Source organism: Delphinus delphis, chromosome 13 (genome assembly GCF_949987515.2).
Source record: "Delphinus delphis chromosome 13, mDelDel1.2, whole genome shotgun sequence".
Taxonomy (NCBI): Eukaryota; Metazoa; Chordata; class Mammalia; order Artiodactyla; family Delphinidae; genus Delphinus; species Delphinus delphis.
The window spans coordinates 26,285,517-26,303,068 of NC_082695.1; the positions used below are offsets into that span (position 1 = coordinate 26,285,517).

Sequence of the window (17,552 nt, forward strand, 5' to 3'; positions counted from 1 at the left end):
GAAGTTTCTGCCCCCCACAAGCTGAAAGATGGCACTGCAGAGAGAGAGGGGTTGCCAGCTGTGGCAGCGGTGAGCTGAAGCCAACTGCGTTCCTGTTCCTGCTCCGTCTTGGGGGTGGGGTCAGGCCTGGCCGTGCCCCTTGGATGGGAGCCTGGGGACCCCAAGCCAGGAGGAGACCCCCATCCGTCGACCTCCTCTGCTCTCCCCACCCCAGGAAGTGATCACTTTTGTCACACTGGTGAGACCCAGAGCTTGGCAGCTCTTTGTGGTCAAACGGGAGGGGGCCCAGTTCAGAAGGGAGGAAACCATGCCTTCATCGTCTCCCTGACCTGACGCGTACTCGGGGGGCGTGGGGGTGGTGGCAGTCCCATGTTCAGGCCTCCCTCCTGCCAGGCCTCGAAGGGCTGCCACTTCCAGCTGGAGGGCCAAGGCCAGATCTTCAAAGCAGACACTCTAGAGTCCTGTCATGAGCTGCTGACCTCTGTCTCTCAAACCCGGTCTGTTTCCCTTTTGTGAACATGTGCTGTGAGACCCACCAGAACTCTGGAAGGTGCTGGTGTCAGCCTCCGTGATTGACAACCACAGCCTCAGACTCCACTCGGAGGTTGGGTCACTGTTGGAGGCGGGGTCAGGGAGACCTGCCGGGCAGGCTGCGGTGCGGAGCGGCTGGTGAGCTGTGGGGAGACCCGGGGTCTCATCTCTATGGAGTGAAAGTTTCATTCATCTCCTGGTGGACTCTTCACACTGCTAGGTGGATCTTAATTTGAGTTAAGAGTCTGGTTCTCTGCCCTTTCCTCTCAGTTCACCGCCCTTAGAATCTACAGGCTGTCAGAATATAAGAAAACAAGATTTTGCAGTAAATTAGCATTTGCGTTTTGAGGAGTTAGGGACTTAACAGGTTGTAGCGTGTGAAAAGGTAGCTCTCTCGGAGCACGTTGCCTCCGAGCTATGACACTTCTCTTTTCTTTCCTTGATTGCGTCTGTGTTGCCCACGTGACTAGGGCACCTTCCCACAGCTGCAGCTCTGCACCCCTACCCGGTGGTGGCCAGTCCATGTTGCTACATGCCCCGACCCTACATAGAGTAATAACTTGTTTTTGTCCTTAGGCATTTTCATGACTATTAATATTTTAGAGTATGTTTCAAAAAATGTTCCTAACTGTAATGGACTTCATCAATAATCATGGGAAGGCTTAAGTCATGGAAACACGTGAGAGCAATCACTAAGTTTAATAAGGCCTCAGAACATTCTCATGCCAACCCTAGGTTTCGCCTGTGAGTTTGCAGTAGGATGGTCCAGAGTCAGCATTAAAGTGACTGAAGGATTTGAATCCTTATATGCAATGGTTTAGTTTATTTCTATTAGGAAAAAAATATTACTTGAGGACTTATTCTGACAAAGTGGAAAATTAAACCAATAAAGAGGAAAATGTGGGATACAGAACATGGTGGAGAGATAAGAAATCAGCAAAACTGTGGTTATGTCTGAATTATTGATGTGGTGTCTGTATGTATGTGTTTGTGTGTGTGTTTCCTTAACTGACACCGCAAATCCAGATGAACCCAGCCCAGGGTGCTGTGAGGGCAGGAGGCCAGAGGAAGCATCTGGAGGGACTCGTCTCCCTGGTGAAAATGGGGCAGAAGAGACGCATGTGAAATGTGAACAAGCCTTGTGCACAGGAAGGCTGTGGTAGGCGCCTTCCTGCCCTGGGCTGCCTGTCCCAGCTGGACCTCCACCTGGCAGGGCCCGGTCACTCATTCTCAGGCGCCCTCCTGGCCCTGCTGTCTCCTTCTGTCACTTCTCCTCCCCGGCACCTGTCCTTATGTGGAGACTTGGCTACTCTGCTCCCTTTGGCCTGTTTCCCAACCTACAGTGGAAAGGGGGGCCCTGGGTGCCAGCGCCAAGAGCCATGGCTGGTCCACGTTGGGGGCAGTGATGTTTGTTGAGTGATTCCACCACTGGTGACCTCGCCCCTCCTTCCCTTCCCTGAGCGGACAGTGTGTGATCTGCCCTGAGCCAGGTGCGCCACCAGGTCTGGGAAGACAGACATGGACCACGGTCCTTTAAGGAACCCTTGTCACATGACTTGACCCTCGTGATCCCTCATGGTAGCTTTTCTAGGCAGGCAGCATAACCCCATGGGTGTGGAGCTGAGTGAACGTCGGGACAGTAAAACTGATGGCCAAATATGCCCAGACCTGGGTCTGCGTGGCCCAGGTGCCTGTCCTCTCTCTCTCTTGGCCCGTTTCCTGTATTCTCAGCTGGCAGGGAGGGGCTGTGGCGGGAAGAAGCGGCTGTCGAGTGCACTTAACTTCTTTTGGGGGTGAAAGCTGAAATGGGGGCGTCTGGCACAGGCCAAAGAAAACTGTCTGCTTCAGAGCTGGTCTTATGGTGGAGAATTAAACACTTACCAGAGAGAGGCTGTAAGTGTGCAGGGGCCATGCATGGAGTGAGGGGGCTCCAGAGGCCGACACTCAGCTGCCGGTGCCGGAGTTGGGGGCGGGGTTGGCAGGGAGCCAGGGGAAGAGTGGCCGAGGTAGGGGATGAGTGGGCTTGGGGCCTCGGGCTCACGGGCCCTGGCCCTCGAGGCTCTGTGGTCACCTGTGTCCACTCAAACAGCACACTGGCCTCATGCCCAGCAGGGTGCCAGGCCTGGGGCCTGGAGAGATGGGGCAGGGGCTGAGTCTGGGCTTTGAAGGGCCTCAGCTGCTGGGCTCAGGCATGTGAGGATTTGGGTGTGAGCAGGGGCTTGGCTGGTGAGCGAGGGGTGGGATGTAGGGAGCCCGGGGGTCCACGTGGGACCAGTGAGCAGCCAGCTGGAGGTGGCAACGGGCATTAGCAGTGTGAGGAGAGAACGTGGGGTGGCCGCGGGCTGTCCCGGAGTGGCTGAGAAGACCGGGCTGAAAAGTGAAGCCCTCTGGAGGCAGGAGAGGGCAGGGCTGGGGGGAGGAGCAGCTCCATGCTGGGGGCATAGAGGAAGCTGTCGCATGGGGGTTAGACTCTTTTACGAAGGTTGATGGGGTGAGGTGAAGGCAGGGCTGTGACAGGGACAGTTGCGTCCCCTTGAAAGGGGCATGGAGGTGGCCCGACGTCAGGAGAGCGAGCTTTGGTGATGGTGCTGGGCTCAGCAGAGGTGGGCTTCTCTCCCCTCCCCTCTTCGCAGGCCTCTGTCCTGGAATCCCGCTGGGGAGGGCGGGAACTGCACACAGGAGATGCACAGGCAGTGGGGGACGGGGGTCAGGTGGGCTGTGATGGGAGCCTGGCGACCAGCCTGAGGGAGTGCTGGCGGGAGGCCTGGAGGCTGTTGTGCCCAGTCATCCAGTCGAGAGGCCATAATTGGGGGCGTTCCTGATTGAGAGCAGGGCCATGGGGATTTTGAGGTGAGACAGGTGAGATCGAGGTGGCTGTAGGAACAGCCATTGGGCAGCTTGGAGTGGACAGTGGAGGGTCTAGAAACCACCGTGAGGTCACACCTGGAGGGCCTGGCGCTGTGGGTGGAAACCCAGGAGGCTCCGAGCCCCACCCTCCAGGCTGGGGGAGGGGTTGCTAGGGGAGGGGCTGCTTGGTGACATGCTGTTCTCTCTCCCCACAAGGTACGACCCGAGGCACAACCGATGGTTCCAGATCCAGTCGCTGCAGCAGGAGCACGCCGACCTGTGTGTGTGTGTCGTGGGCAAGTACATCTACGCGGTGGCCGGCCGCGACTACCACAATGACCTGACCACTGTGGAGCGCTACGACCCTGCCACCAACTCCTGGGCCTACGTGGCCCCGCTCAAGAGGGAGGTAAGGAAACCCCTCCCATGGGGCCCTTCTTCGGCTGCATTGCTTCCTGGGCTGTGTGGAGGGAGTGGGAGGCACGGCCAGGGAGACCGGCCGATTATCAGAGCCCTCTTCCCTCCTTGGACTGTGCCCTAAGATTGGGGCAGGGGACTCCTGAGATTGAGCCAGCCGCCTCAGGAGAGCCCTCCTTCCCCAAAATTCCACCCCCGTCTGGGTCTCGCCACCTTGGCCCGGGTAGCTGCTTTAACCCTGCAGTCAAATGTGGACAGAAGCCTTCCCCTTCTCTTCCTCAGCACAGCTGAGATGAGCTGGAACAAGTCCAGAGATGTCAAACCTGAGGGATGCGGGAGGCAGGGCCCAGTGGCCTCAGACCTCCCCCCAACCCCCCACCAAGGACGGGGCCTTCAAGAAGCCAGAAACACTTTAGAAGTTATATTTTACATGTTTGTTTGTTTTTTTAAATCATGTGTTTCCTACACAATACTTTGGTTTGTTCCAGCTTGAAGATGTGAAAAATACGTTCATTGTGCAAAAGTGATGTTTTAAGGGGGGTATCTCTCTCACCTTATGGGCTTGTGGTGCTGAGACCCTGGTCCCCAAACCAGACATGAGACCCCAGGGCAAGAGGGGGCCTTGCTGGTCCCTGCTGCACCTCGGGTCCCAGTGCCTGTGAGCACCACTGGGCACCCTGACTCCCCCAGCGGAGAAGATGGCTCTCCTCCGGGCTCCGCTGCACCGGCCCCGAGGCCTTGGCAGGAGCTACTACCTCCCTGACCCTCTTTCCTCCCCTCCCCTCCTTTCCCCTCCTTACCTATCACCCTTTCCTGAGCCCCAGGGCCTTAGACTCCAACTTCGGGAGCCCAGGGGTCTCCCTGATGGGCCCAGCTCCTCTCCACAGTCCGCGAGGCTCCAAGGAAGGCCCGGGGCTCCCACCGCAGTTCCTCCCAGGCAGGGAAAGCCAGCCTGCCTCCTGCTCCTTGGCCTCTTTGGGGAGGAAGCCCCGCTGGAGGGCACTCCCTGCCTGTTCAGAAGAGAGGTTTTTCTTGGGAAAGACCAGGGGTCCTTGAGACCTAGTGGGCGGTGGTGGACCCTGAGCTCTGTCCTGGAGGGGAGTGGGGGAGGGGCTCCAGGGGCTCTTTGGACGGCGGGGAGGCTGCACTTCTCAGCGTAGCCACAGAGGGGCAGCCTCAGCCTTCAGCCAGCTTCTCCCTGGTGTCCAGTTTCCTAACTTCCTTCATCCGTTCATTCCTTCAGCAGCTATTTATTAAGCACCTTCTGGATACCAAGTCCTGGGGATCCAGTGGTGATAAAAAGTGACCAAGGTCCTCCCATGGTGTTTGCAACTTAGTGGGAGAGACCACTCTCAACCGCTGTGAACAGATGAGTAAAGGACCTTGAGAGCCGAGCTGAGTGGTGCTTAAGGAGGGGCTCCGGCAGGATGGACTTCGCTGGACTGTTTGGGGAGTGTCCATCTGAGGAGATGTCAGTGAGACCAGGTCCACGGAAGACAGGCAGCCATTGGGAGAGGCAGGAAGGACCTTCCAGGCCGGGAGGAAGAGGGGAAGCATGGGGAATGCATGTGAAGAGAGGGTGTTAGGGGAGCAGGGCCAGGGCACTTGGGTGATCGGGACAGAGGCGAGGGTGGTGTGGGCTGTGGTGGAGGCTGTGGGGGACGAGGGAGACAGGCAGATTCGACGTGTCGCTTGGAGGTAAACTGACCAGACTTGCTGATGGGTTAGGAATGAGAGGACATGGAGACTCCCAGGCCACCCGTGTGAGCAGCTGTGTGGTGGCTAGGCCGCTCTCTCAGAGCACAGGTGGGCTCGGGTGTGAACAGGAAAGGAGGGGCTCCATGTGGAAAGTGACAAACATGAGATGCTGGGGACATCCGGTTGAAAGCCAGGCTCGGGGATGTCAGCCTAGAGATGGAGATGGGCGGTGCTAGCCATGGGCGGGGTGATCAGCTCAGGAGCAGGGGCGGTGCCAGGCCAGAGGAGGAGCAGAGAGGCAGGGGGCCCATGGGTCTGGAGATGTGGGTGTGCAGCCACTGCAGAGGCCTTCAGGGTGTCTGCAGGGCCTGTAGCGGGGCGGACCCCTTCCTCCCTCCCTCCCTTCCTCCCTCCCTCCCTTCCTCCCTCCCTCCCTTCCTCTCTCCCTCCCTTCCTCCCTCCCTCCCACCTGTCTCTCAGGGTCCCACCCACGTGGCATCCTTAGGAACTGGTCACTGATGTGCCCCCAGTGGACTGAGAGCTCCCTGCCCCAGCAGCGGGCAGAGTCCTCCAGTCAGAGGTTCTCTTCTGCACGGCCCAGACCTGAGGGTGGCCATCCCATGCTTTTGGAGGAGAGGAAGGAGGTCTCGGCAGAAGCCCTTCTCTGCTCACTTAAAAACCTTCCCAGAGAACTTGCACCTTCAGAAAGGTAGAGTAGATGTGTCCTTCTTGGTTCCTCCTGCTCAGTACAACACAGAACTCTGGACGTTATGTGTAAAGACTCAAAAAGGTTGAAAGAAGATGGCAGACCAGCTAGGGATCTGGGGACCTGAGGATACCTTGATCTGAATGAAAATGAAAAGGCAACATGTCAGAACTTCCCTGGTGGTCTAGTGGTTAAAAATCTACCTTCCAATGCAGGGGACTCGGGTTTGATCCCTGGTCGGGGAACTAAGATCCCACATGCCGCGGGGCAACTAATCCCATGCACCTCAACTAGAGAGAAGCCTGGGTGCCTCAATGAAAGATCCCACATGCCACAACGAAGATCTTGCATGCTGCAACTGAGACCCAATGCAGGGCTTCCCTGGTGGCACAGTGGTTAAGAATCTGCCTGCCAATGCAGGGACATGGGTTTGAGCCCTAGTCTGGGAAGATCTCACATGCTGCAGAGCAACTAAGCCCATGTGCCACAACTACTGAGCCCGCGTGCCACAACTACTGAAGCCCATGCTCTGCAACAAGAGAAGCCACCACAGTGAGAAGCCCGCACACCACAACAGAGAGTAGCCCCCGCTCACCACAACTAGAGAAAGCCCGTGCTCAGCAACAAAGACCCAACGCAGAAAAAAAAAAGACCCAGTGCAGCCAAATAAGTAAATAAATATTTTTTTTTAAAAAGAAAACGTCAAATTTTGTGGCACCCCAGCTACAGCTGTGCTGAGAGGGAAATTTGTAGCACTAAAAGCATACATTAAGGAAGGAAAAAAAAAAATCTTAAATCAGTAATCTAAGCTCCTCAAGAATCTAGAAAAAGAAAAATAAGAGCAGAATGAAACCCAAAGCAAGCAGAAAAAAAGAAATAATAAACACCAGAGCAGAAATCAATGAAGTTAAAAGCAGAAAAACAGAGAAAGTCAGTGAAACAACTGAGTCTTCCACAAGATCAATAAAATTGACAAACTTCTAGGAAGCCCGACAAAGAAGAAAGAGAAGACAATTTAAAATATCAAGAATGAAATGGGAGCATTACTGCAAACCCTGCCAACGTCAAAAGGATAATAAGGGGATACTGTGAACAACTCTACGTGTGTAAATTCGACAACTTAGATGAAATGGACCAGTTCCTCAAAAAACACAACCTACTACGACTCACACAAGACTCAGTAGAATATGAATAGGCCTATACTTGTTAAGGAAATGATTTGCAGGTCTAGATAGTTTAATTGGAGAATTTTACCAAACAGTTAAAGAAAAGTTAATACCAATTCTGCATGATTTTTTCCCCAGAAAATAGAAGAGGGGGAATACTTCCCAGTTCATCTTCTGAAGTTAATATTACCCTGATACCAAAACCAGATAAAACAGTCCCCCCGCAAAAGAACAAGTCTGTCATAGATACACATATATATGAATGTTCTTAACTAAATATTAGCAAATAGAAGCTCCTCTCCCTGCAAAAGAAATTCATGACCAAACGCTGGTTCCATATTTGAAATTCAGTCAGTGTAATTCACCGTCTTAAAAACCACATGATCATATCAGAGCAGAAATAGGATCTTATAATATTTTGCATCTATTCATGATCAAACTCTCACAAAGTAACAATAGAAAAAAATAACAGAAGAATTACCTTGACACGATGAGGAGCATCTACAAAACTCCAACCACTACGTTATACTTACTGGTGAGGACTGAATGGAATGCTTTCTCCTAAGGTAAGGAACAGGACAGGGATGTCTGCTCTCACCAGTCTTATCACAGTCCTGGAGGGTGTAGCCAGTGAAATAAGGCAAGAAAAGAAAACGCACACAGGTTGAAAAGGAAGAAATAAAACTGACTCTACAGATGACAAAATTGTCAAAAAATCTAAATGTACCCCCCCAAATTCTTGCATTAATAAGTGAGTTTAGTAAGATTGCAGGATATTATATAAACATATAAAAACCAACTGTATTTTTGTATACTAGTAATGAACATGTTGACACTGAAATTAAAAATACAACACCACTTACAGTTGCTCAGAAATGAAATGCTTAGGTATAAATCCAACAAAACATTTTTAGGATTTATATGCTGAAAAGTATAGGTGCTGATGAAAGAAATAAAAGGAGATGTAAGTAAATGGAGAAACATATCATGTTTATGAATTCCAAGACACAAAGATGTCAGTTCTTCCCAAATTGATATATGGTATACAGCACAGTTCCTATGAAAATCCTAGCAAGAGTTTTTGTAGATGTAGATGAGATTCTGGAATTTATATGGAAAGGCAAAGGATCTAGAATACTCCAAGTAACTTTCAAGAAGAATGAAGTGGGAAGACTCCATCTACCTGGTTTTAAGACTTACTACGTATATACTTGATACAGTAATTATGACTGTGGTATTGGCAGAGGGATAGAACCGGAGATCAGTGGCACAGAATGAGAACTCAGAAATAGACCCACAGAAACATGCCCAGCTGAGTTTTGACAAAGATGCAAAAGCAGTTGAATGGAGGAAGGATTACCTTTCCACAAGTAGTACTGGAGCAACTGGACATCTATAGGCAAGAAAATGGACATCGACCCAAGTCTCACACCTTACACAAAAATTGGCTCAGAATGGTGCACGGACTTATGTAAAATACAAAACTCCACAGCATTTAGAGAAAGTAGAAGAAAATATTCGGGGTCTGGGGCTAGGCAATGAGTACTTAGACTTGACCCCCAGAGCATGATTCATAAAGAGAAAAAATGATAAATTGGACTTCATCAAAATTGCAGAACTTTGCTCTGCAAAAGTCCGTTAGGAGGATGAGAGGAAGCTGCAGCATGAGAGAAAATGTTTGCAAACCAGTACCTGGGAGAGGACTAGGATCTAATATGTGTAAAGAACCCTCAAAACTCGTTGGGAAACACACACACGGGGACCCGCTGGAAAGAAGGCAGAAGACGGGAGGAGACGCTTCAACGGGGAGGATGTAGACGTGCAGTTAGGGGATGCAGACTGGACGCCACAGCAGGGAGACTGTCGAGCGGCTGAAATGGCAAATGTGACAGTACTAGGTGCAGTTAACTTCCAACTGCCATGTGACCCAGCAGTCACCATCCTGGACGTTTACCCCAGAGAAACAAAAACTCTGAACACATACTTACAGCAGATTTATTGGTAATAGCCAGAAACTGGAGACCAGTCAGATGTCTTTCCATGGGCGAGAGGCTCACCAAACAGGCAGGTACACGGTGCAGAGCAGTCGCTTGGAGTCGGAGAGGAACTCTGGGTCTGCAGATTGACGTGGGCGGCCTGTCACGGAGGTGACATACCACATGATCCCATTCAAGCCACACTCTGGAAGCGACAACGTGGGGAACAGGTGGTGGTTGCCAGGGACTGGAGGGTGGGGAGTGGATGTGACTGTAAAGAGGGAGACAGAAACGTCCTGAGTCTTGATGGAGCCGACGTCAGCACCCAGGCTGTGATGTTGTGCTGAGGCCCACAAGCTCTTCCCCCGGGGAGTCAGGGTGAAGGATGCGGGTGGTTGTATTTCTTACAATTACATGTGGATCTACACTTACCTCAAGATGAAAACTTTAGTTTAAAAAAAAACACCTCCCCAGATGCCCACCATTGGTGGGAGAAGACCTAGCCCCATGGTGTGTTTCCTGCCCACTGCTCTGTCCCCTGCCCTTTGCCACATCCACCTCTCCAGCCCCTTGCTGTGCTACCCACAGCCTGGGTGTCAGTGACCGGCCCTGTAACACAGGCCCTGGGGCTTCCCGGTCCTGCAGGACATCTCTGCTGGCAGAGCACACGGGCACAGCAGGAGGCCCTTGTGGGCTGTGAGAGGGGGGCCTGGAGGCAGTGGGGCCGGCTGGGCAGAGAGGGTGTGCCTCCCGGGTGCAGTGGAAAGCAGGGGTGAGGTTGAGGACCAAAATCTAAAGTAGGGGGTGAGTTTTCTCCCATTACTGAAGACTGCTGTTTGTTTGATTTTGTACCTCACTTTTGTGCTCACCAGGTCATATCATTTGTTATTTGCAAACAAGCAGATTTTTTTTTAATTTTAATTTTTATTTATTTTTGGCTGCGTTGGGTCTTCGTTTCTGTGTGCAGCCTTTCTCTAGTTGAGGTGAGCTGGGGCTAGTCTTCATTGCAGTGTGTGGGCTTCTCATTGCAGTGGCTCCTCTTGTCGCGGAGCGCAGGCTCTAGGCGTGCAGGCTTCAGTTGTTGTGGCGTGTGGGTTCAGTAGTTGTGGCTCGCCGGCTCTAGAGCGCAGGCTCAGTAGTTGTGGTGCTCAGGCTTAGTTGCTCTGCGGCATGTGGGATCTTCCTGGACCACCTCAAACCCGTGTCCCCTGCATTGGCAGGCGGATTCTTAACCACTGTGCCCGCAGGGAAGCCCCAAACAAGCAGATATTGAAAGTGGAGTCAGGGGTGGGGGAAAGGTGGAGGCGACCAAGGGCCTCAGTGAAGACAAGGCTTTGATTTCCTTTGGGTCCCCGTGCAGCTGTCACCTTTAGGGGCAGGGGAAAGACAGAGATTCTGTTCTTACTCTTGTAGAAGCCCAGCGTCACCTCAGGGCCCTGAATCATCTTCCACTGGGAAGAGGTCGGGTGGGGGACAAGGATGGTGTGCCCAGCGAAGATCCAGTCAGACCGTGAGGAGGATGTCAGCAGGGCTGCACACACGCACGCGCACACACGTGCACACACGCACACCCCCGGTTCTCCCGGCCCACAGGTGTACGCCCACGCGGGTGCCACACTGGATGGGAAGATGTACATCACGTGTGGCCGCCGGGGCGAGGACTACCTGAAGGAGACCCACTGCTATGACCCAGGCAGCGACACCTGGCACACGCTGGCTGACGGGCCAGTGCGGCGGGCCTGGCATGGCATGGCCACCCTCCTGGACAAGCTGTACGTGGTCGGGGGCAGCAACAACGATGCGGGCTACAGGAGGGACGTGCACCAGGTGAGCGGCAGGGTGCCTACCTTCTGCTAGTCACCGATAAAAATTGCCGTGGGGGCAGGTTTCCCTTGTAACAGACTAATTTTTAGAGCAGTTTTAGGCTCACAGCCAAGTTGAGCAGGAAGATTTCCCGTGTGCCCCCGGCCCCCACACACCATGGCCTCCCCAGGCTCAGCATCCACCAGAGGGTGTCATTGTTATAACCGATGACCCTACACTGGCCCGGGGTCACTGCTGGTGATGCACATTCTGTGGGTTTAGACAGATGGCATGTATGCACCATTAGAGTATCACATGGAAGAGTTTCACTTGTCTTTATTATTATTAAAAACTTTAATTACATAAAGTTAATGTAACCACATTGCAGAGCTTTGAAAAAATGGAGAAGGGTGAAGAAAAACTCCCATAACCTGGCCCTGTGCCACTAGCTTCAGCCCTCCTACCTGTGCATGGTTTCCACTTAATTGTCCTCAAAGAGCATCATCCCATTTGGTTTCTGGCTCAAGTTTGTTGTGGGCGTGTCTTCTAGTTTGATGACCACCCCACCCCCACCCCACCCAGTGGCTGTGCAGAATTCCACCAAACTGGTGACGTTTGGGTTGGTCAAGTTGTGGCTATTCCAGGTAACATTTCAAGTAATATTTGCTTTATAGAGCTTTTGGGTATTTTGGGGTATTTCCTGAGGTGAGAGCAGTGGTTCTCTTAAGTGTGGTCCCCGGGCCAGCAGCACCCACATCACATGAGAACTCATAAGAAATGCAGATTCTCTGGCCCCTCCCAGACCCACTGAGTTGGAAGTTCCTGGGTGGGATCCTCCAGTGTTGAGAACCATTGGGCTCTAGCTTTTTCGTTTTCTATTGCAGCCGGGACAAATCACCACAAATTTAGCCACTTAAATCAACACAAGTGTGTTACACGCCTGTGGCTCTTACCAGACGGCAATCCAGGGGTCTTTCCTTTGTGGGGCCTGGGGAGGATCCACATCCTCCTCACTTAGGGTGTCGGTGGAGTTCAGTTCCCTGTGGTTGTAGGACTCAGGTCCCGATTCCTTGGCTGCTGTGGCCTGAAGCCCTTCTTGGCTTCTAAAAGACTCCACGTCCCCCGGGTCAGGCCCCTTCCTCTTCTAAGCCAGCAGCGGCAGCTTCCCCTCCCTTTTCAGCCCCCACCAGACTTTCCCTTCTGTTTCCAAGGGCTTGTGTGACTAGGTGGGTCCCCCCAAAAATCCAGGATAACCTCCCATCTCCATGTCCCCACCCTAATGAGTCTGTAAGGTCCTTCTTGCCATGTAAAGTAATACAAGTCCCAGAGATCTGAGCACAGGCTCCTTGGAAGGCCATTCCTCCTCCTGCGGCTGGTGAACCGGAGGGGATCATCATTGAGTCAGAGGGTAGTGTCCGAGTGGCTCTTGATAATTTTGCACGTTGCTGTGCTGGCTGGTCAGACAGGTGCACAGCAGGACAGCTTCACCACGCCTCCACCAGCCCCGGGCTTGTGCCTTTTCTTCCCCAGTGGCTGCTGGTTAACAGCTGACAATTTGTCCCTGATGTTTTATTTTGCATTTCTTGGATTACTGGTAGGCTGAACATTTTCCCATGTATTTGTTTACTGTTTGTAGTAATTTTGAAGAGAAGAGATTTTTTTTTTTTTTTGGCTGCACTGCATGGCTTGTGGGATCTTAGTTCCCTGACCAGGGATCAAACCCAGGCCCCAGCAGTGAAAGCACTGAGTCCCAACCACTGGACCGCCAGGGATCCCCCAAGAGAATGTTGATGGTCATCATGAGTTAGCAAGCACCTGTTTCCTTATTTTATCTGCACCTCCCCCATTGCTGGGTGTGCATGGGGTCTGAGTCTTCAGCTTCAGTGGCGGAGGGGAGTGAGCTGGCACCCCCAGACCAACTGGAAGACACCCACACGCCTGGGGCCACAGGCTGGCTGAGGGGCCAGAGCGTCAGCCTGGCCCGAGCCCTTCCTCTGGGGGGTGCGTTTGCCCACAGCCCCACTGCATCCCTCAGCCTCATATGTGAGCCTGGGGCCTTGCCTTGCAGGTGGCCTGCTACAGCTGCAAGTCCGGGCAGTGGTCATCCGTCTGCCCGCTCCCAGCAGGGCACGGTGAGCCCGGAATCGCTGTGCTAGACAACAGGATCTACGTGCTGGGTGGCCGCTCGCACAACCGGGGCAGCCGCACTGGCTATGTGCACATCTATGACGTGGAGAAGGACTGCTGGGAGGAGGGCCCACAGCTGGACAACTCCATCTCGGGCCTGGCGGCCTGCGTGCTCACCCTGCCGCGGTCCCTGCTCCTTGAGCCGCCCCGCGGGACGCCTGACCGCAGCCAGGCCGACCCGGACTTCGCCTCTGAGGTGATGAGTGTGTCTGACTGGGAGGAGTTCGACAACTCCAGTGAGGACTAGGGTCCCAGGCCAGGTCGGGGGTGCGGGGGGTGGTAGCTCCCAGCTTCCCCCACAGCACTTTGCCCTGGAGCACTTGACCCCAGGCTAGCAGCGGCCTTCCCTCCCGCCACCTCCCATCGGCAGGTATTTTTGGGGCCCTGCAGACCTGTGGCTGTGGATCACCCCACAGTGGGAAACCTTCGGGAAGGGCTCGGTCCCCTGAAGTTCACCGGGCTCTCTCCTCCTCAGCAGGGACGGGCTGTGCCACCACCAGCTGTCCTGGCCTCCCTGCTCCCTGGTTGTGGTTCCTACTGGGCCGAGAGGGCGCCCTTCTCCCAAGGGACCTGGGGACTGGCCCCTGGTGAGGGGGCCAGGGCACATCTTGTCCCTCTCGTCGGCAGGGAGGGGGCGTGCTGAGCCCATCGCCTGCCTAGCAGCTCCCAGGGCCGGAGGGGGAGAGAAATCCATCAGGTTGCCTGAGGCTGATTCTGTGATAAAATGATGCCCTCTAGCTGGGCTTTTCGGCCCCCATGTTGTTGATAAATGAAATAAATCATCTTACACGAGGTGTGCATTGCTTTCCTTTGGCCATGGCCTCACTTCCTTTCACAGCCTGTCCAAGGCTGCAGCCCTGGAAGCTTGATTTCTGGGGGGCAGAGCTGTTGGGGGCGATGGGAGGCCGAGAGCCCACCCCCAGGCTAGAAGGGTGTCACCAGGACGCCCGCCGCAGTCTGGTGACAGCTGGTTGCCCACCCACTTGAGCATTTTCCCTGGTGAGGACCTCTTCTCTGAACTTTAGTCCAATCCCAGGTGGCCATCTCAGCCCCAAGTAAAGCCTAGCACCTAGGGAGGGAGAGAGAGATGCCTGGGCCTGCCCACCTCCTGCATCTGAGCATGTAGCGGGGAGGGGGCGCTGCATTTCCTCCAAGTGAGTCTCCAGGGCCATGCTCCAGCAGGTGGGACCTGTGGGCAGGCAGGGCTTCCAGCACCAACCTCACTTCTGCACAGCCCAGCCTCCATCTGAACACCCCCCCTCCTTTGGGGTCCTCGTACCACACCCCCTGCAGACCCCTAGGCCCGGGCATGGATCTGGAAAAACCTCCAGTGCTCTGTTCTCTGTTCTTTCCCGGCCACCTGGGACAGCTGGGTCTTTGTCCCTGTGCCTTGCCTAGAGCCTGCTGCCCTGGCGCCCTGCCATGGAAGAGGGGGGCAGAGGGACGGTGTGTGCTCCTTGGTGGGAGGAAGGGCATGGGGGGTGCAGGCAGCCAGCTGCTCTGGACTCCTTTGGGGGTACCCTAAAGATGGGTGTGGGGGCGAGGCAGTCGCGGTGTGTGTGACTGCTGTCTTGGGGCCCAGGTACCTCTGAGGAAACGTGCCCTACTCCCTAAGCCCACGTGACATCATGCACTTACTCTTCAGGTGGCAAGCCCAGGGTTGACTCTGATGGTCGCTTCCAGTGGGACAGGATGGCCACTTCTCCAGTGTCATCCTCCTGCTCCCAAGGGTGAGGTGTGGGAATGTGAGTTTGGAGTAGGAACCCAGCACTTCCTGTCTCTGCCAGCACCTTGCAGGCCAGGGCTGCAGTCCCTGCAGACCCCAGAGGTTCCTGGGAAGGAGAGCCAGAAATGTCTGCCTCCGCCCCCAAAATGTGTCCGAGGTTGCCAGTGCTATCTCCCCACCCAGACACCAAGGCACAGCTTTTGCAAGAGACCTCTGGTCTGCAGTGGAGGCGGGGAAAGGTCTGTGAGGCCCCACAGGGCATGGGGTGGGGTAGACATGAGCCCTGGAAGGGATCCTGAGAGCTGGGCAGCAGCCTAGCCCTGCCACTGTTCGGTCTAGCATTCACCCACCGCTAGCAGCCCACCAGCTCCTGCCCCTGGGCCCAGGCAGCCAGCTTGCCAGCTTGGCAGGCTTTCAGGCCCTGCATTCAAGCCTTTGCTTCACTCGTGGCTCATCCCTTTCTGTCTGCAAAATCCTCACCCTTCAAAGTTGGCCTCCCCCAGGAAGTCATCCCAGTCAGAACCGGTCGGCCCAGGCTCCTGGCTCCCACGGTCTGCATGCTGGTCAGTCATATGGGTGCCTATGAACCCCCAGCTTCCTCAGCCTGGTATTCACCTGGCACAGGCTGGGCAGACAGACGATCGTCCACTCCACCTGCACTCAGTTTCCTGATGGAGATGTGGTGGTTGGTACAGACGTGGGCCCTGCCCTCAACACCTGAACTCACCATCAAGTGCAAGGTGGCTGCGACAGGACACAGGCGGGGGGCTGTGGGTCTGAGACGAGGCTGGTGACGGTCCTGTCCTGCGGGCACCAGACACAGGTGGTACACGGATGGGGTGGGTAGAGATTTGTGACATTCAGGCATTCAGGTGTTGCCCCCACAGAGGTGGGGTTGTGGGGCGGGAAGCAGCCCTGGGGAGAGATGAGGGAGTTTGAGATGCCTGTCCATGAACCCAGTCTAGCTAGGGCGATGCCTCTAAAGTCAGGAGCTGGGCAGACAGTGCAGCCACACAGACCTCTGCTGGCCTCCATTGCTGGCAGCCAACGGGGGTTCCATGGGAGGGGCCCGGGCACTGCTGAATTCAGGGCCATGGACAGGCAGAGCTGCCCAGAAGTGGTTGGCCTTTTTACTTGTCCCAGAGAAGTGTTTGCATTCATGACCACATGGGTGCAACTTCCCTGCCACCCTCCCCAGCTGTGCCTCCGTCCTGCACCAGAATGGCTCAGGGAAGGGCCCTAACCTCCGAAGCTCCCTCCCATCCCGACTTCTGCCAGCCTGGTGATGCCCACAGCCTTGGGCCTTTCAGTGGCCCTTATTCCAGGCCCCCTCCGCCAGCCCCACCCTTCCAGATGGGGCCCCCGCATAACTGAGGCAGGACGCCACCTCCCCTCCTCAGCAGCTGCCCTCTCCCTGCCCAGGCCCTTCCACCAACTCTCAGGTCCTCAAAAGCCCAGCTCATCTTTTCGGGGACCTGTCTGCCCCCCTTTCTGTTCCATCCGCAGCCCTGCCCGTCCTGCCCACCCCATGGGCCTGGGGTTGGGTCTGACCCCTCTGTTTCCTGGGCCCAGGGTTCCTCTTCCTCCTGGTCCCCCTAGGCCCTCCTCACCCCCTTTCTCTGCTGCCCCTGCACTGCTCTGTGCTGTCACCCCACCCCTCCAGAGGCAGGAGCTCCCACGACTCCAGCCCTGACTCCACCTTCTGGACTTTCTCCTTGGTGACTAGCGGCCTCCAGCCCATCGTCACACCTTGACAGGGGCTGCAGGCAGGGTCTCAGTCCTGGAGCTGTCCCCCCACCACCACCATACCGCCTCCCTCAGCCTCCGACACCTGCCCTTACCTCCATATTCTCTCAGAGCCCGCGCGGAGCCATTCTGCTCCCAACATCTCTCCAGTCTGTTTCTACGGGGGCCCCTTCACCCAGGCCTCTCTGGTCCAGACCGAGTCTACTCACAGGCCTCAAGCATCCGGCTCCGCCGTCGCTGCAGGCTTTGATTGCGCCCGGCGCTCGGGAGGCGCTGACCGCACAGCCGGACATAGAAGGGCCTCACGGGGGGAGCAGAAGCCGGCTTGCAGCCTTGACCTGGAGGTTCCGAGGCGCCGCTGGCCAGGGGGCTTTCGTGCGTCGCGCCTGGTCCCCACCCGCTTCCCGCCCCGGGCCTGGCCTCGCCGGGAGCGCGCAGGGGCCGCTTCTCTGGTGGGTGTCTGGGGAAGGGAGGGAAAGGCAAGGCGACCGGTGATTCCTCCGGAGGGCCCCTTCCAAGTTCGCCCCCAAGTTTGCGCGCGGCCGCGTGGGGGCGGGGGCCGCGCGGAGGGGCGGTGGCGCGGCCGGAGGGTGGGGTCTGGCGCGCGGGGCGGGCGCTGCCGCCTGGCCGGCCGCGGCTGGCCCTGGATCAGGGAGCCGATGTGGAATTTCCTGCCCGGCCCGGCGCCCCTCCTGCCGCCCCCCGCCCGGCCGCGCACTCCGCTTCCGGCCGCTCTCGCTGCGGCCGCA

General features: G+C 55.6%; 1 protein-coding gene and 1 long non-coding RNA gene across 3 annotated transcripts in view; one reads left to right on the forward strand and one right to left on the reverse strand.

Annotated features, from left to right (window-relative positions):
• KLHL22 (kelch like family member 22) overlaps positions 1 to 14,119 on the forward strand; it is a 26,573-nt gene extending 12,454 nt beyond the window's left edge. The window contains exons 5-8 of one of the 2 annotated variants that reach the window (XM_060028536.1): positions 3,595 to 3,787; positions 10,935 to 11,168; positions 11,695 to 11,788; positions 13,180 to 13,428. In XM_060028536.1, coding sequence (XP_059884519.1) covers positions 3,595 to 3,787; positions 10,935 to 11,168; positions 11,695 to 11,788; positions 13,180 to 13,280 — 622 coding nt within the window. In that variant the 3' untranslated portion in view covers positions 13,281 to 13,428. Of the gene's footprint in view, positions 1 to 3,594; positions 3,788 to 10,934; positions 11,169 to 11,694; positions 11,789 to 13,179 lie in introns of both variants that reach the window. The other variant, XM_060028535.1, reaches the window with a different exon arrangement.
• On the reverse strand, positions 9,469 to 17,005 carry LOC132436084 (uncharacterized). The gene is made up of 3 exons (XR_009521710.1): positions 16,899 to 17,005; positions 15,785 to 15,972; positions 9,469 to 9,612 (listed from the first exon to the last, which is right to left on the reverse strand). It is a non-coding gene; the product is annotated as an uncharacterized lncRNA (long non-coding RNA).
• Between the last annotated feature and the right edge of the window lie 547 nt (positions 17,006 to 17,552).